Raw genomic sequence first — 24,510 nt, 5'->3', positions numbered from 1 at the left:
GTACGGCTTGTAGCCGAGTGTGACATCAGGCTTGTTATTTTCAGTCGTATTTGGAAAATAGCACTGGAACTATATGAACGTGAGCAATGTGTCAGACCAATAATCCACGTTCAACGGTGAATGAGATTTTTTTTCGACCATGTCTTCCGTTGTGCAGGGATGGAGTCATTGCTGTGAGTCGCGACTCCAGCCACTTCATGGAGGAGTACCTGCCGGAGCAGCGCTCACATCTATATGGCATTACTGTTGCACCAACCAGCTGCTTATAAGGTACACAATCGGAGGACCAAATAATGCATAATACCCAGTATGTGACGTTTAATATCTTTCTCCTGTATACTTGTAAATATTTTTGTAATGGGAACATTTTTTGCTCTAAATGAGCTGCTGTATGATGTGAAATGGCTTGTGTAACAACTGCAAAAATTCCCCTACATGGAAGACTGCTGGAATAAGTGTTCCTTTGTGTCACTCTGTGTGTGCCGACACACGCGTAAAGATGAGTGAGCGAAAGTGACAGACTAAACTAGGCTCTTGTGGGAAAAGTAGAAGGTACCTGGAACAAAATCGCTGTTCTTGTGACGGAGGTGACGAAACATTAGTGCCCCGCCTAAAGACTTCAAAGCATTTCAAAGAGAAACGCTCAGAGAAGCGGGCTCTTGTGGGAAAAGTAGAAGGTACCTGGAACAAAATCGCTGTTCTTGTGACGGAGGTGACGAAACATTAGTGCCCCGCCTAAAGACTTCAAAGCATTTCAAAGAGAAACGCTCAGAGAAGCGGGCGTGCATTCGCACAGCTACAGCAGGCTGTTTTAACCCAATGCAAAAATGAAACCTTGGCGTGGTAGTTGAGCATTTCGGTTCTGAAAAATACTTCGGATGTCGGACTTGATCTAACGTGACCATTATTTGTTGCAGGGAGTCAATAATGACAGAGCCAACATTACATGGTGCTATTTCATGGGAAGTCTTTGGGAAAGGCGCCGAGAAAACCAGCAGTAATGTGACAGAGGAATGCTGCTCACCCAGCCAGCGCTGACCGCCGCCACAACCACCGCTGCACAGTTATAAAGGCCAACAACTCTTACCAGTTTAGATTTGTAAATTTGTTTTATACCTCATTTCTTTCTACTGTATTTTTGTATTTTTTTGTCAAAAAAAAGCCAAAAAGGTCTAACAGTGTTTGCTGCAAGTCCTGTAAGTTTATGTGTAAATACACAGCAATACAGCATTTGTGTATGCAGTGCACTAATAAGAAAAACATAAAATTGCATTGAGCATAGCCCATGTTTTTCTTTTACCACATTTCCCCCCCCCCCCTTTTTTTTTAATCTTTTGTAAGATGTTATATTTATAACAATAAAATGTGATTCACAATTTGATTAGACATCTCATTTTCAACATTTTGGCACAGAAGTATGTTTACTGAAATGGCCTGAATGGGTTGGCACAGCTGGATCTGGAGGTTGTGCAACACAGAGCTTCACCAACAACAGCTAGTTACTGCTGAGCCATAATGACACATTTATGGAGCATTAAGGCATGAAGCATTGCCTCATCTCTATGGTTGAAAAAACACAATACAAACAACATATTAATGCACTTTATGTATTTATATATGCGCACCCACACCATTTCTGTTCCCCCCCTCTTTTTGATCAAACCAAAGAAGACAGAAACGGTAAAAAAAAATGTTATACGACGTGTGACCCCACAAATAAAACTAACCAATTCAAAGAGAACAGTTATGGTGTAGATTCACATTGCAGTAAAGAGACACATCTGACATCCCTCCAATGCAATGCATGTCCTCTTTCAAGTCTAAAGAACAATAACCACCAAAAAAAAAAAAAAAAATACACACACACACACAACCATGTAAGTTTCAATTTCATATATCCACACTGCCATGTCATGAAAAGCTGACACCATGTCCAAATACACCAATCAGCACTGACCACTCTAGCAAGATGAGCATGTGTATGCCACGTACTGGCTGGAGCTGCTTGGAGCAGGCAGGCCGATCATCTGCCCACCTTCCCAAGACGGTGGTCTGTCTTGGGGTCGGCTATGATGGCCTGCACTGCCACAATGGCCTCGTTGATCCTAGTCTGCAGCTCACGCAGGTCCTCGATGTGCAGGAGACGAAGGATCCGAGCCGCTTCGTTAAGAGTGGCGTCTATGAGACAGAGGCACAAGAAACAGTCACTGGTTAGCAGTCAGGTAGCAAGTTCAGTTTGTAACACCACCCTCATATTCTCAGGTCCTGGAGACCTACAGCACATTCAGATCGGAGTCCGAGCCTGCCCCAACACATTCAGATCTGACGCAGCTCTAACACATCCACTTATGAAGGGACTGGTTTTGAATTGCTGAGTTGAATCGGGGTATTAAATTAGGGAAACTGAAAAACTCTGCAGTGCTACTGACTTTAAGGAATGGACAATAAACACCCTGAACAGTTTAGAGGATTAATGTTAATACATTAATAATATAATATGTAATCTAAAATGTGTCCATTTACACCTAATACAGCACATTCTGATGTTTTGCACAAGTGAATAGTACTAAAAGGATCAGAACGAAAAAAAATATGCTCGACATACCTCCTGTGTCAAATCCTAGAATGTGCTTATCCAAATCAACTGGTAATCCCTAAACAAAGAACAAATGTGTGACTTGTAAAACCACTGGTAATACTTATAATAATCACATGATTCTCATTTGATTGTACAAGTATTACTAAGCAGTAAGTAATTGTGTTCATTTTTCTGACCTCTTTTCTCTGGCCAGCTTTTGAAATGGCCTCAGGGGTTAGACGTTCTTGGATAAGTATCCTAATGGCCTAAAAGATGAGACTGCTGCATGTCACATCAAAACTGTAGCAAAGGTGACACTTGCCAATCCAAGACATGCATCCTGATCTCGAAAAACATCTGGAAAAAGACACATTACTCACCCTGAGCATCACCAAGTAGTCATCATGCCTCTGAATTTTAAGGAGATTTGCAAGGGCCATGACACCAGCCTTGAAATCAGGATTGTTGCCTGGTGGAAGGACAAACATTCAGTCATTTCAAAAGTATGCAAAAAAAAAGAAAAAGAAAAAAGATTTAAGACTATTATTAGTAAAGGAAAGCCAGGTTAGACTCACTGTCCAGGTTAATTAGAGGGTCAGCTGGCTTTTGGGCATTGCTGGTCTCTGTTACAGGTGTGCAGTTTCTGTACTTCTCCACTGTGGAGATACAGTGTGCATACAGCAGCCATGTATACAAGGCAGAGCTAATGTAAAGTTAATGCTATGATGTGTAAGAAATGAGAAGGTTCTTTCAGAATTAAATCCACATCGTTTCAAACACGATTTTTTTTTAACTCAGTGAGCCTGTTCGTGACATCTCTACACACTGGACACTTCGCTCGAAGCAATTCTGTACACGCCTGCTGAGCAGTAAAAGCATCACTACGCACGAAATCTCCCATCATAAAACAACACTGACATCTAGTGGTTGGTGTGTACAAATAAATGAAACCACTACCATGGTCCAGTACTTAGTACAAAATTATTCAGCTAACTGACTCAGTAATATTAATTTTCTTTATTCATAGACTGTATATGACTAGTGAGTGTAGAATGCGAGAGCCGTACCGTTATCACCGTATTCAAAGCGAACCGCAAGGCCCAGCAGCCAGTCTACGGTCTCTTGCCTATCCTGCGCGCCGAAGGGGCAGTTTACGTCTTGGAGATACTACGAACACACACACACACACACACACACACACACACACACACACACACACACACACAAAACTACATTAAATAAAAACGACTTTTTATAGCCGCTAGCTAGGCAGGTAAACAACGCATCACGTATCTTAGTATTTAGATCAATAGCTAGCTTTAGCTGCACACAGGTAATGTTAGGATAGCTTGCTGCAAAGTTTAACAAAAGTAGCCTAGCATAAAGGTACCTTATCAAAATAATTTGGCCACTCAGAGCTGGGGATGTTCCTGAGGTTTCCACGATCCTCGATTTTGTAATGTCTGATTTTTTGATCCTCGAGCCAAACAACGAAATTTCTGAATTCAGTTTCATCTAAGTTAAATGAGAAATGCACAGGTAACGTCACACATGCACAACTACTTAGCCACAACTACTTAGCCAATAAACAGAGGCCGATAAACCAAATTAGCTAGCATACACAAGTCCTTCTGCAATGACACCTTCAAGCAACATCGTTAATGCAAACAGTTGTAGTTTATTTAGTTGATTATTGACTAGCTAGTTACTGTGCCTACACAGCACGGACTTGCAAACTAGTCAGTGGGCAAAATGCTGCGGTGGCACTAGCTAAGTTAGCTACTGCTGCCTTGACCACCTCATATTGCGATCTTCATAAAAAAAAAACATTAACACTACCTTTGCAGTTAAAGCCCGAAGGGTTATGATAGTCTAATGCCGTAAGCTTCCTGCGAAACATTATCATCCACCACAAAATGTCAGAAAAGATTTATATAGCTAACTAGAATAATAAGCATAAATGTGCGCCGATTGTAACTGCAAAGCCGGAGACGGAAGCAGTGGTTTTTGTCAATTCAAAATAAAAGTTGAGATACCGCATTAAATTAATCGAGCAGGTGTACATCACAAGGAGTACAAAATTAATGCTGTAATTTAGGATTATAATCCCACCTGTAACTTTATAATAAGAAGGATTAGGCAGATCTTACTTTAGAAAATATGTTTCTGAATGAAAAAAAATGCTTGAAAAATATCCGGTGTTTTTCGTGTTTTCACAGAGCAATGAGACTTATTTTAACAGGAATGACAGCATATATTTTATCCACACAAAAAGCAATAGAGAGTTCTCTGAGAACATTTCTTTGAATGTAAAAATTGAAAACCAGAATAACCCTAACTACTGTTGCCACACGAGCTAGCCCTAGTGCACAGACTAAAAACAAATATTGTGGAACTATACTTTTTTCCTGGTTTTCTGGCTTTCTATCAGGATGCAAAAATTGTGATGTTTGAAAAAAGAAATGGGGTCAGAAATGTGCTCAGATAAGATATTTCCAGTTGAAACCAATTACAACTCTAGCTATGGACAGGAAATGGTTAAAATTAGGCGTTATATTGCTATTTATTGTGATTGCAAATGTATATTGCAATATAAAGACACCTGTAAAAGCTTGATGTGACATGGTGAAATATTTATCACATGGATCATGTTAATATCATGATTCATTAAAATACCTCTCTGGAATTAGTGAGAATATTTACAGCACACAGTAAAAAAGACATCTGGTAAGAATTCTCTATTGAATTCTATATTCTATGATAACAGTATCGCAAAGGCCAAAACTGTGCTTAAGATTAACAAATGATATATTTTGCAGTCCTAGTTGATACTTTCAGAATAAAATTCACAGAGTGATTGCTTATTAAATATACATAATTCACATGCTGCACCCTAATAGACTGTCACACATTTTACAGTCAAGTTACAATAAATTGTAATCCATCACTTCTGAAAACATTATTGTGCTTAAAAGTCAGATGACTGATCATACTGGCGTGCAGTACACTGTGTAATTAGGTAATTATGCAGTGTGATTAACTAAAGCTTTATGTTGCATCACATACTTGCGCTGTTTGACCGTCTAGGCACATGAGGGCAGCATAAACCTTTTTTTCACTTGTCATATGAAAAAGACCAGCGGCGAAAATGTAGAGGCTTGTGTGAAACTAAGCACTTTGTATGGTGAGCTGATTCTCATCTGCAGGTTGCTTGTTCCATCTCACACAATATTTATCCCCACATCTGAAAATCTTTAGGTTCTAGATTTTCTATCCGTCCTTTAACTGGAGTCAAATGTGATGAGCAGAGCTTCAGTCAGCTCTATAAGCATTTGTCATTACAAAATCTAGAGTTGGAAACTAGATCTGAAGTCTGAAACTGAATACCTTTGTTCCAACATAATGCAGTGCATTGTAATGTTCACTTTGTGATATTACATCAGTGATAACAATGGCACATGCTGAAAGACTATTATACATTCAAAGGTTTTTATTTAAATTTGAGTTTTAAATAGATGTAAGATGCACTGAGTGCAAAAACATGCCACATGACAAATGAGCCAGGGTATTGACCTAGCTAATGATATTTGTATTGAACTAAAGATGCGTAGAGGGAACAGCTTTCCAGTTCACTGTCAGTGGATGAGAACCCTTTAGCATCATGTGAGATCGGTGAGTAAATATGAATTTTGTATGCACAGGTGGCCTGCTGAGCTGTCGGTGCCATCACCCACAAATTTGGGGGCAGAATTTGTGTGAAAGGATCACAACTGTGTCATTATTTGTTGCATTCCTTGCCCTAGATCTCCACAGGAATGAACAGAGCAGTGGAAGTTATAGAAGTGTTTTAACTACAGAAGGATATGGACATGTTATTTCATGCTTAAAAAACCATAAATGATACCTTGTTCATTGTATGAATTAACTGGAAAATGACAGGACCAGAGGTTTACAGTCTAGAAAAAGGTTACTATTGTGGTCACTGCATCCATTTATAGACCAGAGCCAGCTTGCAGTTTCAGGGCATATTGTGGCTATGTACATAAATCCAACAAGGTGTGTAATATGTTGACATTTCTAATAGCACAATAACAATTTTATATGAAAAAGAGGAAGAGATAAATGATGGTGAGTAATTAATACTAGTTTCATACATGTATTTTACTATAACAGTTTTATTATAAACCTAAGTTCTTGCGCCATTGCATTATCTTGTTAGCGATAACACTCCATGACGATAGGGGGCGAAAACCTAAAACTTTGAAATTACCTAAAACTGCAGCTTTCCTTGTAGATGGGTATGCAGTTTAAAAGGCTAGCGAGCTTGCTAGCTAGCTAATGATGTAGTTTAACTTTTGGCGCGATTTTGAGTGTTAAAGTTTACAAAACGCATTTAAATACATATTGGCAGGTGTTTCTGACTTAACTGAGACCAGTCTTTGCTAACAAGTTAGCTCGCTAGCATAACATTTTAGAATAATAGGATAGCTAACTGTACACTGAAATCTCCCGATTTAACACCACCGAGTACAACAGCAGACTTGTTAGCGGGCTAGTTAGCTACTCTAGCTATGTGTGTTTAGATAACTATCTAGCTGTATATTTAAAAAAAAGTTCTTTTGGAAAGATGAGCAACTCTGTAGTCATGAAATCCCCACGTTTAGCAGTTTAATTGAGTTTGCATGCAACATGGCGGAACACAATGCACAGGTAAGAAAATGCTAGCGTTAGCTAGCTAGTCAGCCTTACTATTAAGCAAGATATTCAGTAATCGTGATTGCAGCATTAATGGAGGGTGGTTCTGCATTCGGTATAGAAAACACCTACCTAGCTAACTAAACAGAACAATCGACATCTGTTGGAACCAGGTTATTCCTTCAAAGGTGTATGTTGCTTTGATATACGTTACAGTATTGTTTAATATTAGGTATGTAACGCTAGCTTGCAACCTAGATAGCTAGATAGAGCTAGCTAGCTAACATCGTATTGCAGCAACATAATTTGCGTTTCTTATCAATTCAGATGCCTAGCTCTTGCCTATCTAACCTATCAACACGATTTGCTACACAGAGAAAGGAATAGGTTATGTGATCTAACACACCGTGTTTCCCGAGGGTAAATCAGTGCTATTTACGTTCAGCCGTGTTCTTTATTCTACGTGTAACATAACGCTGGATAGGAAAGGCGAGTAAATAAACAATTCAAACGGTGTCCCCTCTTGCTAATTCATTCGCAGTTAGTGATGTAGCCTACACTACTTAACCAATAGTCCAATTCATCAGAAATATGTTGACAGCATACCACGTTTGTGGTTAATTTAATAGGTGCAGGCAATTAATGAAATTATTAAAACAGTAGTTCAAATAATTTGCTTAAATGTGTCTGCATGTCAAAAAAAAGCTGAATTTCAGATCACTGGATGGATTGAATGGAATGAATTTCCTCAGGGTGCCTGAGAAGTGCCCTTGTATTCCCTACACACTAATCAGGCTAATCACACTAATCAACTTCAGTTGATTAATTAAATTCCTTAATTTTGAATGCCCTGCAATGTCATCATGTGACATTATGCATGTCACATTCATTTGTTTCTCTTGAAAGCTGGGCAGTTCACTGCCCTTTGTTCACTGATGAGGCTAGCAAACTACTACCAATGTAATGTTGACCCTATATTTTGCACATAGGTTTTCTGGTTCATGTTACCTAAATAATTTGGTATAGCCAGTATTTGCCTTCAGGAGAATTAACCTTAGTTAACTGCAAAAGTAAACATATTTGTTTTCTGGCTGGTTTGGCTAATTCTACATTTTCAGAAAAAATGTTGGAAATATTAATAGGACTCAAACACACACAGCGGAGACATTCACATTTATTTGCTGCTTTCGGATTATCAGCCATCCAGCAGGCTCAACTCACCAGAAGACCTTTATGAGACACAAAGATTGATGGATAAACATTTGTCAGCTTCCAGTGTAATGATAAACTGTCATTCACTGCTTGTGCAGTTTGAAGTTCCCTTCATGCTGAACTTTTTTCACTCCCTATGGATTTGAATCTCCCTAAAAATGGCAGAATTCCTTGAGTTGTTCACTTTGCACTACTAGGCTGATTGGAACATATGTGGTATTTTGCACATCCCCTTTTTATATCTAGTACTTTGTCATAAGTGGCTGTTTTCTACCCATAGTAAATTTCCATTCAAACATGACTGCTCTGTTTTTCACTGGATAATTTTTGCTTGGGTGTTCAGATGTGTCCAGACTCTTGAAGGTGGAAAAAACTGTTCCCTCCCAGTTAAATTAAACACCAGATCTTTTGCACACTCTTCTCTAGAATACTATGCTTAACAATGCTTTAATTTATGCACTTTGCAATAAAAAATGCCACTGATGTGCATTCACGTCTTTGTTGTCTCTGCGCTTTCCAGCACATCAGCGCTGTGGTGAGGGAATGCCACGGAGAGCTGGAGAAGCCATCAGGTAAAAAAAAAACAACCCCAAAACATTGGCATGGTGTCATTTATACAAATGATGAATTTGCCCTCATCCTTGGACCTTAGAGTTGGTCTCCCTAATTTGCAATATGCCAAATCTGTGCTGAAAGAATGTTGCAGTGCTGTGCTGTATAAGAACGGAATTAGTTCCTGCATGCAGAAGTGTCTGTGGGCTGGGGTTCTAGCGTTCATGCGTTGGGATAACATTTGGTTATAAATCTGCTTTTCAGTGATTCCCTACTTGAAACTTGGCCAATACAAAACTAAAATACTACAGATTAGCTATATCAATTTACCACACACATTACTGCATGCCAAAACTAGCTAATGTGAGCAATGTAAGTGATGAATCTTGACCCATGTAATACAAGTATTCATTTATTTTCCGTGAAGCACAATTTATGTTAATAAACATGGACTGATTTATTAATTATGAAAATTCTGCAAATAATTATGCAAATGTGTTGAGATAGAAAAGTCAGGTGAAAGTTTCCAGAGGGCAGCGGATGGTATGGCCATTAACGCCAGCAGTCCATCTGAACGGCACCAGCATGGTGCGGAGGAAGACGAGCTGGATGGCTTTCCTGTCATTGCTGCAGATGAAGAGGACTGTGATATGGATAGCAACTCCAGTGTGAAAGGCAGACAGAGCGATGAGCAAGATGAGAATGAAAGTCAGATGGAAGGAGTCTCCCCCAGAGGAGTAAACGCAGGCACGTCACCGTTTCATATGTAAATGGAAATATTTCTAGAACGTTTTCAAAGCGTGTTTGATAATTCTTCCGTTGCAGCGTCCTTGTCCTCCAAATCTAACTGCGCTAGATGAGAAACAGAATAAGATATACCTGGGTGACTTTTCTCTCTTAGTGAACTTCAGTAAGCATTTGTGTGTTTTCTGCTTTCACGGGAGGTTTCACCCAAATGCATGTTCTGCACATCCCACTCTTGTGTGTGTTTAGTATATACATTATCACATTTTCTCTTGTTTGTTTGCAGGTGAAAATGCCCAACACCCTCAAATAGGGGAGGTGCCTTCACAAACTTACACAAAAATCAGTGTAAGTTTAAAGCTACAGGTCTACTTGCAGATTGGAGAAGCGGTTTTCTTAGATGAATTGATGTATTCATGACTGGGCACAAATTTTTGCTTGTTGTTACCATGTTGTCATTGATTTCCTCATTTATTTATTTATTGCTTATTTGCTTATTTATTTAGATATTTCCCCCACCTTCACATACATTGTACATTCCAAAAAGTTATACTTACTTTACTGCAGTGTGGTATAATTAACATTTCAATGTAATTGGTGCTAGGCTTGTCATTTTGTGCTTTTCATACACAGCTGTTTCAAGGGTTGACAGAGAATGATACAAATAGCAAAGAAATACTTTAGTGATCCTGTAGATGAAATCAGTTTGTGGATCAGAAGGGGTAGAGAAGAATGTTTAAAATCTTGCAGATAGAATACAGCTAGGCAAATCACATCTGAATTCACACTGGTCTGCAGTTTCATCTCAGAATGAACCACTTATTGGTCTTTGCCTCAAACTTACTGGACTTTGCCCAGGCACACTCACACTGTTATGGAAGGAGAGCAGTGTGTTTTCAGGTGAAAAACACACTGGTAACCCAGTATGGTACTAGATAATCCATTGTCTGTTACTTCAGTGTAAGACTTTAATTAGTATCAATAGCTGTTTATGAACATAATGAGTATTGTAATTTTTTCATTTCAAATGTTGACTTGATGAATACCTGTACTGCGCTTTAACATAATGAAAAGGTTTCTTGTTTGTCCATTTTGTCCCAGCCATTCCTGCAGGACCCAGGTGGGGAATATGAAGAAGAAACTCTGTACTCTCCTTTAATAAAAATTAAGGATGAGCCCATAGACGAGGGCTATGACAAAGCACTGATTGCACAGTCAGCCCCACCTCGAGTTAAACAGGAGCTTGAGAATGGAGACCAGGAGGTAAGTTTCACATTTAGGACTACCATGAAAAATACAAAATTAATGTAAAATATACAAGAAAAATGCATTGTGTTTATTTAATTTATATAATATATAAATGCTGTTTGGCTTTTAGAATATGCAAACGGATGCTTAAACATTGTGTTCTCAGTGCTGTGCTCTGCTAAAGCTGTACTTCACTCCTGAAATTTTTTTTTCCCCTAAATCCTTTTAAATGACTTCAGGCAGTGGCTCCCCCAGATGAGCTCAGGATAAGCTCGGTCTTCTCCGTTAGAGGAGATGATGCCATTTCTGGTGAGTGTTCCACAATGCAGTCTTATTTACAGTCTGATGAAAGATAATAAGATGATTTGGCAACACTGGACTTAAAAAACATTGGTAAACATTATTATTAAAGTCACCATATTTCCTTATGGGCCTTCATTGTATCATTTGAAGCATAACTGAGCCTGTAGGCAGCCCCAACAATCAGGACACAGGATAAGTCTCATTTGTGAGGGACAGGTGTACAAAGCAATTACCTAAAGTTTTGATGTCTAATGGAAGTTCATCTTAAATGTTTCAGTATTGCAGTGTATATCCTTCTGTCAGTATGCAAATGACATGCTTTATATCCATCTCTATCACCTGAATCTCCCTCTAGCATCAGGTACTCACTTGTGAAATAGTAGGCCTAATATTTACAAATGAGTACCTGTGAGTATCGGGTACTAGAGATGGCCATGTGGGGGATCTGAGTTACTAGTGTTTTATACCTACTGGATGATGTGTGTCCTTAATGGTCTATTAACATTTGTTGTGTGTGGGTATCATCAGATGAAGGAAATTATCTAATTGCATCATAGTCTATGTTACCTATGAAATGGGTAATGATGGTTATGATGGTTTTTCTACTAGAAATTAATTAAGGATTGTTGTAACACGTGTTGTATAGAATAGGCAAATGTAAGTGTTATGCATTTTGCCCAGTGACTTTCCATTGTTTAGGCTAATTTTTCAGTTTCTTGCGCAGTCCTCAGAATGGGATATTGTGTAGTGGTCACATAATGGCCTTTAGTAGCAGGTGCTATGCAGTATGTGACATGAGTTTCTCTTTTGTGATTCTATATGCTTCTTGTATTGGTAGCATCAGTTAATACCAAAACACTGATGGGATACACTACTGCTGATGTTCTTGGTTCAATCCTTGGGAATCCCTAGTCAAAGCAGGTTTTTGTTCTATTTCAGCTTCTCAGTATGCCTGAACCAGGTAATCTGATGCTGCAGAACTGTTTACTGTTACTTGTAAAGGTGTGTGGACATAGTGAATGTGTGGACTGTAAGCACTGCTATCAAAACATCTGCATAACTGCTTCTGTCCATTTTTCATGGAGAAATGGACCACCAAAGTGGTAGCTAGTGGTTAAGGCACTTGACTAATAATCAGAAGGTTCAAGGCCTACCACCGCCATGTTGCCACTGTTGTGCACCTGAGCAAGGCACTTGGCCCTCAATTGCTAAAACTGTATTCGGTCATTATTGTAAGTTGCTTTGGGTAAAAGCGTTAGCTGAATGCTGTAAATGTTTCCTGCATAGATGGATATAATTTTGTAACTCAGATCTCATCCAGCATTCATTGGCTGTGGTTCAGAATCAACACTGTTCCTTGTGAAACAACAGTGTCTCTGTTTTACAGCTTCTGCTGCAGCCTCACAGCCGCCTCCGTTCTCGGCTCTGGGCCAGTCAGCACCTGCCGTTAAAGTGCCTCCTATGGTTGTGCCAGCCCAGGCGCACCCTCACCTCCAGCCTAAACCCTTGGGCCTGCCCCATCTCCAGCCTTTGCCCCAGCTCCAACCACTGCCCCAGCCCCTGCTCAGTGTCCATGCCCAGTCTCTGCCCCATCTCCAACCACTAGCCCAGCTCCAACCTCTGCCCCAGCTTCAGCCACTGCCCCACCCCCTTCCCCAGCCACTACTCCAGGCCCAGCTTCAACAATCCCAGCCCCCTCCTGCCTCCGTGCGGATCTGCTGTTCCGGCTGCTCCAAGGTCCTGCAGAAGGGCCAAACTGCATTCCAGAGGAAAGGTTCCAATCAGCTCTTCTGCTCCACTGTCTGCTTGACTGGATTCAACCTTCCTCCAACCATCAACATTGCCCAAAAGAAAACTTGCCATCTCTGTCTCAAGTGAGTGAGTTGCCTGACTGCCTGCCTACCTTACTGATTCATAATGTGTTTTTTTTAATCTGCTGACCCCGCTCCCCTTCATCTTGTTCTTTTGCCCTCTGTGACCTTGACTTGACCGTAATAAATAGAACTCACTCAATGTTACTTTTGCTTGTCTCTCTCTTACTGATCATTATTTGGAGTAAACATGAGAGACTGTAGCCCTGAAGATAGCGTGACATTTGTTTTAAATTGTTTGCAAGATTTATTTATTTATTTTAAATTATTGTATTCAAAATGTATTTATTCTCATAACAAGGATGATTGGAAATCCAAAGGACTTGATAACCGTTCCAGTGGATGCTTCAAACACCTTGAAGGAGTTTTGTAGCCAGGCTTGTCTGACTATCTACAAATCCAGGGGTGAAGGCTTTGCAGAGGATGACACTGTTCGATGCTCCATTTGCAGAAATTCCAGTGAGGTAAGCTGTAACCTTTTAAGCTTTTAAGGCTCATCTCCACAGTGAAAACTTCTGTAATTTGAAGCTTCTCAAGACTCAGCCAAGACTGAAAATAAAGTAGTTAACTTCATATTTAGTAGTTATAGTCCTGAAGTCTCCCACACATGTGTTGTGTAAATAAAAGCTCCATAATAAGGCGAGTTGCCCCAGGCATTTGGAGATCAGGGAGAACACTGAACCTGTGCCGTGCCAAGCGCGTCACCTTGAGAAGCCCTCACAACAATACACCACTGGTGTCACGTGTCATTCACTAGGTGTCATACCCAGATTAGGAACTCTAAAAGCTTTTTCTTTATTGAAAAAAAATTTAAAAACATCTTCATGTTCTTTTTATAGCTTGCTCTGACAAGCCCTGCAAGCTGACCTACATTCAATCTACAGTGCTCAACATGACTAGACTTAAAGTGGATTTCACCCCTTTTAAATGGTCTTCCACTGAAAAAATTGATGAACCACAGAGGAATATGTCTTCTACAACCTGCCTCAAATAACTTATTGACATAATTTTATTTGCGTGGTAGCTTTAGCTTGTATGTAGCAATGGTCGTATTTAGCGTTTTAGTAGTAATAGCAGGAGCAATAAGTAATTCTTTTCAGTGATTCTTCACATTATAAAATGGCCATGACGTTAACTTCTAGTGGCCTGGATATATCACAGATTCTGTGCTTAATCTAGTTAACACGGCCACCTTCATGTGCAGGATCCCAGTTACTAGTGTGGACGTTAAACCTACTGGATTATGTGTTTCCTTAATGGTCTATTAACATAAGGGGAATCATTTATTGTGTGTATCAGATAAAGGAAATTAGCTAACTGTATCATAGCCTACGAAATAGCACTAGTGAAATTAAGTGAATTGATTTGTAGCACATAACTGGCAACTGCAAGCCAAATAGAAGCTGGTTTGACAAAAGAAGTTTGCAAAGTCTAATTTTAAAAAATTTTATTAAAAAGTCAACTAGTCTTATGACGTCAGCTCAGTGCACAGTAGCGTTAGTTAGCTACTTCAGCAAATTTTGTTTTTCAACACAACAACCTCAGTTCAAATGATAGTTGAGAGATAAATGTACATGGAAAAAGGGTATTGGATTTGTAACATTTTGTTTACCACAGGGTGCAACAGAGGCGATTTTTGAAAACCCCATTATTATTTTCTGACAAACTTTTTTTTTTTTTTGAAACCGGAGTACTTTATATGGCAGTGGTATTCAAACCTGGATCTCTAATCCCAATCCGGTGCTGGATTTTGTAGTCCCTTATAGTTGATTAGATTATGTGGTAGTTTGCCACTTTGTCATTGTACCTGACTCACAGGAAGATGGAACCTGTACCTCGAGAACTGTGATTATTTATTTATTTTTATATAGTTATATGAACATTGATAACAGAATGACTTCAGCGGCCTATAGTACAAAACCCATGATCAGGGCTGTTTAGTTGAGGGCCTGGTGCCTGCAGGTTTTTTGCTCCAACTCTGCAGTGCTCCATCCCTTTAACTGATGCACACACCTCTTTTACCAATAAAGGGCACTAATAATAAGCTTTTTGTTCAGTAGAGAAGTGCTCTGGCAGGGTGCCTTATGGAAGTCCAGTGTACTATGAACTACTGCATATACTATGGATTATTGTTTCTTTGTTGCTCTGTTGCTCCATTTCCATGTCTTACAGTCATGAATTCATCAAGCCTTTAAAGGGAATTATTGTTGGTTGTAGTGTTACATTGGCATACTTATGTACTCATAAGCACTGTGCCTTAAGCATTGTATTTTTTGTGATTTATTATTATCATTTTATAAACTAATCCAACTCTTCTCCAGCTTTCAACTAACAAATGGTCTGAACTTGAGAAAATAGATTCTTCAACAGATGTTAGCTAGGATGGTTTGAAAAAATTGTGTGCCTGAAAAGCATTGCTTTACGTGCTTTACATAGAATTCAAGTGTGTACACTGTCTGTCATATGTTTGTTTATCAGGGCACCATGACACGTCATAAAAATGTCACGACATGTTCTCTTGGAGATATGCCTAGTAATGTCATGTGCTCAGCTAAAATTTTATGAACACGCAGAATAATGAGGCAACTTCTGCAAAACTGGAGAATAGTGCAGAAGGATGCAAAAAAAAAAAAGAAAACCGTTCAAGAATGTGCATGCTGCAGAAATGAATTCATTGTCACATGTTCTCTCACACTTATTCTCCCACCCCCCCATGTCTCTCTCCTTCCCTCTTTTTCTCTCTCCCTCCATCTTCCTTATCGCCCTCACCGCCTTCTCTCTCACTTGCTCTCTCAGATTCTGCACGAGGTGAATCATCAGGGGTTTCTGCACCGGCTCTGCAGTGACGACTGCTTCTCTCGTTTTCGCTCCTCCAAACGGCTTTCCATGAGCTGCTGTGAGAGCTGCGGCAGCTGTACCGTGACAGGAAACTATCACCTCGCTCAGATAGAGGATGCTGTTAAAAAGTTCTGCAGCCCCATCTGCATTAGTACTTTTAAGCAGGTTTGCAGAAGCTCTGGCCCAGAGGCAGTACTGATGCACATACCACACTTTTATTGTTCCTTTTTTTAAATTCAATTATTAATGCCACACTTTTAATAGCCATGTTGGTTTTTTTTCCCTAATTGAAGGGACAGCAACAATTTAGATCGCTGTGTTTTAACCTCACAGAAAAGTGGTGAGAAGGCCCACTGCCCCTACTGTAATGAGTTTAAGGATGTGGACCAGATGCTGGAGGGGACTAACACACAGGGAGTCGTTGAATTCTATTGCTCCTCGAGATGTTTAACCAACAGTCAGGCATCTCGCACTTTGTCAGGTAGATTTTACCCTTTTTATCAGTTTCTGGTGCAGCTCAGGAGTAAATGGTTGCTGGTCTGTACTACGGCATGCAAGATTTGTAACAAAATAATGACTGTTAGGTTATAATGCTTAATGTCAGTTATACTTTCATAAAGGAATTGCAACTATATATACTTCCCCTGTTTTAGGTGATGTTAATTAGCTGGCTAAATTAACATAGTTTTGCTCAAGTATAGAGCCAAAGCAACAAAATCTGCCAGTGTCTGATTACTTGTGGATATAAACCTGCATTCCTAGAGTTTCTATCTTTTGTAAATAGGGTAATGTGGATGAAGTCATTTGATAGTCATTCATTATTGTGATTTTGACCCAGGTGCTTCATTTCCATGCACAAACTGCCAGAAGTTAGCTGTCCCTCAGTATCATCTTGCTATGCCTGACGGATCCATCCGGAATTTCTGCTCATACGAGTGTGTTGGCAGGTTTCAGGTATGACGCATGCAACCAGTATTTGATGTAGATGTCATTCTATTAAGGTTGTGGCATTTCTGTATCTGTTACTTGCATTCACACCTTTTCAGCTTTTGTTATTGGGTATTTTGGTTGTTTTGCATGTACAGTGTCAGACTTCTAAGAATTATACAAATTAGTTGTCATCGTGGGTGTTGAGTGGTGTGTATTTGTCTGCAGTGAGGAGCAGCTTCTTAAGAAGGGCTAGTATTGGTGTTTTCTCTCACTCTAAGATAACTGCATTACCATTCCATCCCATGAGCATAATGCTCTCTACAGGCCAATTATACACTTTGCTTAGTTAAGCAAAGATCATTATGGGCCTTTTAAGATCTGATTGTTAAAAGTGAATTAGAAATTAGTTTAATTTTGTCAATGAAAAGAAAACAATCTTCATAAAGACAATGGTGAGTGGATGCAGAAAATCCAATGCAGAGTAGGAGTGGTGTGACTACAGAATACTCTGAATGCAGAGCAGTAATTGCTGTCCTTCCACTGACAAACTCAGTAGAGATGGTACCGATCTGATACCATATTCCGGAATTGGGTAGATATCAGCAAAAAATGCTGGAACAGTTATCAGAGAGCATTTAAAAGTATAGGATTCTCTTTATCTAAGTTCATGAAGTGAAGTTGTGGCTTTATGTTCACACCACATGACACAATGGAGAGGAAATGCTGTTTGCTGTTAACTTGCTGAGTTTTATGTTGGACTTGAAACGTGAAGCTGGAGAATAAGCTAACTCTGTCCAAAGCTTTTTTTTTTTCTCTCTAGAAAGAATAACCGTCTTGTAAACAGTATTAGATTAAATTTGTTTGAGAAGGTCATGTGAAGTGTGACTCATAGTATAGGTAGCCTCTCTGTCTGCTCACTTAGTGCCTGGTGTGTTTGATTTGTGGCAGGTACAACAGCAATTTACCACTGAAATTTACAAAAAGAACTATTATAAGGTTGTTATTATTAAGTTGATGTGGAATTACATTTGCATTCAGTGATGAGGGAAAAAAATGTAGATGAACTATAGTACATTTCAGGAGTGAGTGTGACAGACAGAAAGCTGAGAACCAAGAAGGTGATGACCAGTGAAATAAATATCATCTCACAAAGAGAGACACTAACTAAGGCAATGAAGGAAATTGCTTTATCTTGTAAACAAAAGTTATTTTGTTTTTTATAATTTTATATTTGTTATATGCATGCATGGTAAAAATAGCATATATAACACACAAAACAATTCCTCCAAACAACTGAACAGCTTCACAGTGTTTTAGAATAAAAAAACCCAAAACAAAACATCTGCCCAGTATTTATATCGGACATTGTTGCAAGATATCAGTATTGGATGGGACCAGAAAAACTGGTATCGTGCCATCTCTAGTTTTTGTCTGTGGATAGGCTTGCTGTATATATCTGTATATATGTTAATTTGCGTGTCTCCAGGAGAGGCTCAACCGTCCTGCACCCCCTACCCATATGAACGGAGGATCCACAGCTGCTCCTTCTTCTGCCCCAACCATGAACTCACGTGGCCCCCCATACCCAAACATCACCTCCCGCCCCCCTGCTCCCCTTCACACATCTACCCAACTGCATAACCCTTCTATGTCCTATACCTCCACCCCAAGCCAGAATCCTCATCCAACTTTTGTGCCTACATTAAAACAACCCCCCCTCCCACCATATGGGCCTGCGTCTGGCCTGGAGAACCCACAGGACAACCAGAAGACGCAGCCAAATGGTCCCCCCTTGGCATATGGCACCATTAAACTGACCTGCAAACAGTGCCAGGTTCAGTTCAGCTCCAAACCCGAAGTTTTACAGTTTAAGGTAGGACTTACTAATAACATATGCGTGTGTTTTTTTAATATCATTATAAGCAATAGATTAAAAGCAATAAATGAGCATTACTAACACACTAGTGTTTTGCTGCATGCCCAATATGTATTTCAAGTGGTCTTTTTTTCCCCCATTTGTGCACCTGTCAGCATCACACAGGGCTTTTCTGCTCCCGTATGTGCTGTGACACTTACAAGAGGGAAAAAGACGTGAAAGCAGTGTGTGAGTACTGCAAACAGGAGAAGGTGGTGAAGGACCTCACCGTGTACGAGCATCAGCCGCGGCCCTTTTGCTGTGAAGGCGAGTTTATTCTCAGAGCTTACTGCACAGCGCCGTTGTGCTGTCTTTCATACGCTTCAGGATTTCAAAGCTGCCTTAAGTCAGCCTTGGTATTCTAACTGCACTTTCTCAGCACTTTCTAAGTTGTCTTGCTGTCCACTCTCTCCTTGTAATAGGCTGTAAACTGCTCTTCAAGCATGACCTGGCCAAACGGCATGGGGGTCAGTGTAGGATTTGTGCTTACTGCTGCAACATGACCCACAGCACCATCCAGAACCACTTTGGGGGCAAGCTGGAGGAATTCTGCACAGAGGAGTGCATGTCTCTCTACACTGTGCTCTTCTACGAGGTCAGAGCCAAGCATACCGATTTCCTCATTTATGGGTGCTAATGGAAACCATAAAAATGGCAGCAAAAACATCCAACAGCTCTGTTACCTGCTGTTGGAATATTTTAAGCATGCCATATGTAAATTCCGAGAGAAGCACCTCATTTTATTGGTGTCATGCTGATGTCATGGTCGTGTAATGCTGGACTTTGCCGGCTTTGACATCAGACGTCCCTCTCTTTCTGTCCCCAGATGGCAAAGTGCCACGGATGTAAGACTCAGGGGGCACTGAAGGAGAGCCTCAAGTGGGACGAAAAGATCTGCCACTTCTGCAGCCTGCACTGTGTGTTGCACTTTTGTTCTAAGTGCATCAGCCCAGATCAACCAAACAGCAACGGTACTGTTTTCAAAGGAACAAAATAGATGTTTCGCATGTGCTCCCAAACCCCCATATCTCCCTGCAACAATTATATCAGCCATCAGCCTCCGATCCCCCTGCAAATGATTTATTAAGTCCTCATTGTCATAAGGCGGTAGTCTGTCTCCTGTTAAAATCACAGAATAAAAACGTGAGGTGAGGGAAACGACTGCAGTGATTTGTATTAATTTACCACTGATCACTCACCCAGTTCTTCATTTCCTTGTCTTTTCATCTCATCACTGCAGGTATAACATCAGCCGCTGAAGCCCAAGCCCCTTTCTCTGTTTCTAAAGATATGCCAGTCATAGGTGGTGTTGTGTCCCTGGCCTCCGCGCTGGCTGGTAACACTGCTCTCACAGGTAATCTTAGTTCCCACAAATATGAATAGCTACTGTTAAATATTATGTACCACAGAGTGGGAAAGATTGGTTGACATTTAACCTGTAATTGCGCTATTCACAGGAGCACTTCCTACTTCTAACTGCAGCTCAAAGATCATCGGCGACGTGAGTATAAACAGCAGAATATCTCCCCTAAGGACAACTTCAGAATCACTGACATGGTTTGGTTGCTGCCCCCAGGCCAGCACCCAGACAGAGGCGGCCGCACATGCTGGTGCTTGTCCTCGGCGCATGCTGAAGAACAAAGCTCTCATGTGCAAGCCCATCATAGAAGAGCGGGCCGTCCAGTGTGACCTTGAGCCTACGAAGCTGTTGTCTGAGACAGGTTAAGATATGTTTTACTTAAACTAATGCTCCTCAGAATCAGTTCTCTTCACCAACATCCTGCACTGAATAATTTAGTCTTTGCTATAGCAAACCTAACTGTGCTCATGAAAAACTTGTGAATTGCTGCGTTACATGTATTCTGCATGCTGCATTTATCCTGCAAACACCCTTTATTTATATATGTGCAGGGAGGAATGCTTGGCAAATTCTCATTCCCTGTATCAACAGTGATAGATGAGAACGGGGAGAAAGTGAGACTGGTTCCAGTGCCCCTGCCTGTTCCAGTGCCTGTGTACATTCCTCTTCCCATGCACCTGTACACTCAGTACACGCCTGTACCCTTGGGACTCCCTTTGCCTGTAGGTCATCCCAGCTGCACTCGTTTGCATTCACATGCTCTCAACTTTCAGCAGCAGCGCAGTCACTTTTTGCAGCCTAGTGCAGTGACCTGTTGCCATGTGCTACTCCCATGCACCAGCTACCAGTGCCGGTGGTGGTGTCTGCCTCTGAGGACACCAAAGGCAGCGTGCCTTCTCAGAGCTCAGTGGAAGACGAAGACATGGACAAAGGAAAAAGCAGGCCTATGTCCAATGGAGGTATGTGAACGCACATTTTAAGATGTAGCAGTTAGTTTGTTTTAAATAATTGATCATTTTTGTGTGTTCAGACCAGGGAAGTACCTATAGTGGGGACCTGGAGTCAGAGGCCAGGTCTACACCCTTTAGTTGGGCAGACACTGAGGATACTACACACAGCCTCAAGGCATTAGTCCCTTCATCTGTTGTGGAAGGTGCTTCTAGAATGCTAGACTTAGAAAAGGACTTCCCTCTTGGTAAGTAGAGCTTTCTCTAGAGATCAGTTAGCAAACACACATACCCATAATGCCATTTTCCTTAACATGGATTAAACCTAAATTGCAGTATCAATGGTGAATCATCGTAGGAAATTTTTTTATTTGTATTTAGGCTTAAAGGGCCCTGTCATGGAAAACTGAACTTCCCTTGCTTTATTAAAAAATTCATTTTGTAATTTAATAATATGTAAATAATTTTGCAGGGTAACCCTTCATAATAAGTTCAGTGGTGCTTTATTGGCATGACAATGCTTCTATTTGCTTCTGTTTAAAAAAAAACCAGCCCATTTTGAAATCACTGTGTGGTGTTTTTTTTTGTTTTTTGTTTTGATGAGACAAAAACAAGCTCATTTACATATCACTGCCTATTTAGCCTAAAGCAGTCCTACACTTTTACATTCAAGTTCTCAAGTATGTTTTAGCTCTGGGTGCTTTTTGAATGAGGCACAATATAGAGCAGCCAATCACAACAAAGCACATATTATCTTCTATTAGTTTTAAAGTCACAGTAACAGAAAAGCCTGTTTTAATTCTAAGAGATAAAAAGGTTAGAAAGTGGACATCAAGGAAAAATATTAAATGAAAGAAAAATGTAGTATATGGGCCCTTTTGATTTGGATTTGGGAAACTGGCCCATAAATGCTTAAATATTGCAAATGGCAGTTATTAGTATAAATGTTCTAAGCTGAAACTTAAGATCTTTTTAATGGTTTAATGGTTTTTAATGGCTTTTATTAAAAGATTATAAGAAATGGCAAGTGCCAAGTTATTCACTGTTTCATTGTAGTGCCTACTGTTCTGTGTCGGTCATGCCAGTTTTTACTTTATATATAGTGTGTCTGTGTGTGTGTGTGTGTGTGTGTGTGTTATACTGTCAATGCGATAATTGAGCTATTTACAAGCCACAATTTTAATTTGACAGTGTCAAATGACCACGGAGCAGCAAAGGAGCGGAAACCAGCAGCAAAACGGCGCAGGAGAGGAAAGAGGGTATGTGTACAGAGAATACAGTTTCTTCAGGGGTCCTACAATATAAGATTTTTTCTGTGTTAAAGCACGAGAAATTTAAAAGGCAGACTGTGACTCAGATACACCCCCAGCTGTCGTCACTGTTTGGACTGTCAAGATGTGGGTGTGTATCCGTATTTCCGAACATAGATGGGGAAAGAAGTCTGAATGTGAATATTTTTGGATGTCAGCTCCAAATTGTAGGTTTCCCATTTTCATCTTAAAATTTAGACTTTTCTGAAGATGGTGAAGGAATGTGTGTATAGATTTAGGGCAAAGGTGGTGAGATTTTAATGTGTTTTGTTTTATTCATAATAGAATATATTGTGATCATCTATATTTTGTTAAACTGATTCCATTTTCACATTATCACAGGATTTCATGAAATTCACAAACATAATTTGCAGATAATTGCAGATTCTCATGAAAATAAGCTCCATTTGATGCACCAACTGCCTACTAATTGTTCTCATGTCTGCTTTAAGCATTATAATTTACCAAGAGGTGTAGGAGTGACATCAGCTACACAACCCATGCACAAATCGTGGTGGCTTGTTTTAGTTCCAGAAGATTAGGTTTGCCAGCAAACCTAAGATAATGTCTAAACATTAGCTTCAAGGAATCTTTTTAAGGTTGAGCAGTACACCATTATGCTATTATGAATCAAGCTTTACTTTTATCTCAGTTCCTGGTGAGATTCCCTCATAGAGAAAAACAACACTTGACCATTTTGTACTTTTAATGGAAAAGTGTCTCTCTGGGATGGAAATACTAGGACTGGATCTTGTAAAGCTGTATATAATATGAATTTGAATTGTACTGAATATGGCAGTGTGCTTCTGTTTCAAATGGACTTAAATCTGAAACAAAATCCACATTGTTTAAACTCCTTTGCAAAATTCTGTTTGCAGTACTTATTTAATAATGCTGCGAACTGCATTTAACAGTATTTTCCACTTAATATTTGTATGTGCATTTGAAGCATGAAAAAATGGGCAAATAAAATCTAGCGTTTTATAATTCTAAAAGAATTATATAGTACAGGGTAAATTTTATTTATTTATTTAAAAAAAAAGAAAAATCAAGGTTTGATAGATGGAGCTAAATTTGTTTGTCAGTTGGACTTCTCCGTTAAGATCCATTTTGCAATTAATTGTCTTAACCTACGTATTGGGGGCCGGGCGCAGTTTTCTGTGCTGTTTTAGGCAGTGAAAGTTGCGAACAATGGTATGAACATGGTCCACCTTCATTTGTTTCACGTAATTATTATATTAAATTAAAAAATTCTAAAACACTAAATGGCTAAGAATAATATTAAGACTACTCAAACCATAGTGCTGACGGCGATACCCTGCACAAGTTCATTATTGCAAGGACCCATTATCAACCAAAGGTAAGATGGACATATGTTTTCAAACTTTCTAATTGTCTGTCTGTAGTGTTTGTGATTTGATTTTATTCATAATTGCCTTATTACTGCATCCTAGTTTTTTGTTTTAATATTGCTTTTCTTGCTGAATTTTATTGAACATAAACAGTAAATTCCATTATGTGCAAATAAATATACTAATGTAGACCTGCTTGATATGGAGAAAAATACTGTATTGTTGCATATTACAAGTGAGCTGTGCTTTCATATTAAAACATAGTATTGATTCCTTGATCTTAAAGACTGGTCTATATTATTTTTACCAAAATTTATTGTTGAATCATGTAAACAGTGAATTCATCGTAAACCTAGAGAACGCTCATCTGCAGTGATTGAACTATATATTGCGAAACTCTATGGTAAACCTTCATTGTCTTCACCTTTATTGTACTTATACTCTTGGATGGTATTCTGACAGTTAAAGCTCCCTCTAGGCAGCATTAAAGGGTCTGAATCTTTCAAAGGTTTGGGGTCTAAATTTATTTTTTAAATTTTGATATTGTAGGCGTTGTCATTTTATATGCTCAGTTAGAACTTTCCACATAATTATTTGGAAACACCACATTTTGCTCTTTCATTTATTGAATAATAAATAGTCCCATACATATCTC

At 39.6% G+C, this 24,510-nt stretch overlaps 3 protein-coding genes across 6 annotated transcripts in view; 2 read left to right on the top strand and 1 right to left on the bottom strand.

Annotated features, from left to right (window-relative positions):
- Positions 1-1,381, top strand: part of nid2a (nidogen 2a (osteonidogen)) — a 35,276-nt gene extending 33,895 nt beyond the window's left edge. Inside the window, exons 28-29 of the mRNA XM_081721112.1 lie at positions 158-270; positions 918-1,381. Of these exons, the coding sequence (XP_081577238.1) occupies positions 158-269 (112 nt within the window). The 3' untranslated portion in view covers position 270; positions 918-1,381. The remainder of the gene's footprint in view (positions 1-157; positions 271-917) is intronic.
- Positions 1,382-1,591: 210 nt separating this feature from the next.
- rtraf (RNA transcription, translation and transport factor) lies at positions 1,592-4,581 on the bottom strand. Its single transcript, XM_026999842.3, has 8 exons — positions 4,418-4,581; positions 3,969-4,093; positions 3,646-3,745; positions 3,154-3,234; positions 2,959-3,047; positions 2,776-2,844; positions 2,606-2,654; positions 1,592-2,178 (listed from the first exon to the last, which is right to left on the bottom strand). Exons 1-8 carry the CDS (start codon positions 4,482-4,484, stop codon positions 2,024-2,026), a joined length of 735 nt encoding a protein of 244 aa, XP_026855643.1. The 5' UTR covers positions 4,485-4,581; the 3' UTR covers positions 1,592-2,023.
- Positions 4,582-6,880: 2,299 nt separating this feature from the next.
- Positions 6,881-24,510, top strand: part of si:ch211-266o15.1 (zinc finger MYM-type protein 4) — a 32,240-nt gene continuing 14,610 nt past the window's right edge. For 3 of the 4 annotated variants that reach the window (XR_014125552.1, XR_004776773.2, XM_026999863.3), the window contains exons 1-22: positions 6,881-7,288; positions 9,006-9,057; positions 9,545-9,784; positions 10,068-10,129; positions 10,883-11,044; positions 11,269-11,338; positions 12,720-13,206; positions 13,505-13,667; positions 16,000-16,206; positions 16,375-16,522; positions 16,880-16,995; positions 18,458-18,844; positions 19,003-19,153; positions 19,309-19,481; positions 19,713-19,857; positions 20,127-20,240; positions 20,344-20,387; positions 20,463-20,607; positions 20,838-20,968; positions 21,088-21,205; positions 21,277-21,441; positions 22,385-22,452. Coding sequence is in view for 2 of the 4 variants with exons in the window: in XM_026999863.3 (XP_026855664.2) it covers positions 7,268-7,288; positions 9,006-9,057; positions 9,545-9,784; positions 10,068-10,129; positions 10,883-11,044; positions 11,269-11,338; positions 12,720-13,206; positions 13,505-13,667; positions 16,000-16,206; positions 16,375-16,522; positions 16,880-16,995; positions 18,458-18,844; positions 19,003-19,153; positions 19,309-19,481; positions 19,713-19,857; positions 20,127-20,240; positions 20,344-20,387; positions 20,463-20,607; positions 20,838-20,968; positions 21,088-21,205; positions 21,277-21,441; positions 22,385-22,452 (3,369 nt within the window). In the remaining 2 variants the exon portion in view is untranslated. Of the gene's footprint in view, positions 7,289-7,387; positions 7,462-9,005; positions 9,058-9,544; positions 9,785-10,067; positions 10,130-10,882; positions 11,045-11,268; positions 11,339-12,719; positions 13,207-13,504; positions 13,668-15,999; positions 16,207-16,374; positions 16,523-16,879; positions 16,996-18,457; positions 18,845-19,002; positions 19,154-19,308; positions 19,482-19,712; positions 19,858-20,126; positions 20,241-20,343; positions 20,388-20,462; positions 20,608-20,837; positions 20,969-21,087; positions 21,206-21,276; positions 21,442-22,384; positions 22,453-24,510 lie in introns of those variants that run through there. The other variant, XM_081721505.1, reaches the window with a different exon arrangement.

Source organism: Electrophorus electricus, chromosome 10 (genome assembly GCF_041902795.1).
Source record: "Electrophorus electricus isolate QZ-2024a chromosome 10, ASM4190279v1, whole genome shotgun sequence".
Lineage (NCBI taxonomy): Eukaryota > Metazoa > Chordata > Actinopteri > Gymnotiformes > Gymnotidae > Electrophorus > Electrophorus electricus.
Note: the sequence above shows the minus strand (reverse complement) of the source record. Positions and strands in the feature narration are given on the sequence as shown.

Coding starts and splice junctions, on each gene's coding strand:
- rtraf (XM_026999842.3), bottom strand. CDS start 4,484: ATGATAATGTTTCGCAGGAAGCTTACGGCATTAGACTATCATAACCCT. Junction 3,048..3,153: donor CCCTCTAATTAACCTGGACA/GTGAGTCTAACC, acceptor TCCTTCCACCAG/GCAACAATCCTGATTTCAAG. Junction 2,655..2,775: donor AAGCTGGCCAGAGAAAAGAG/GTCAGAAAAATG, acceptor TTCTTTGTTTAG/GGATTACCAGTTGATTTGGA.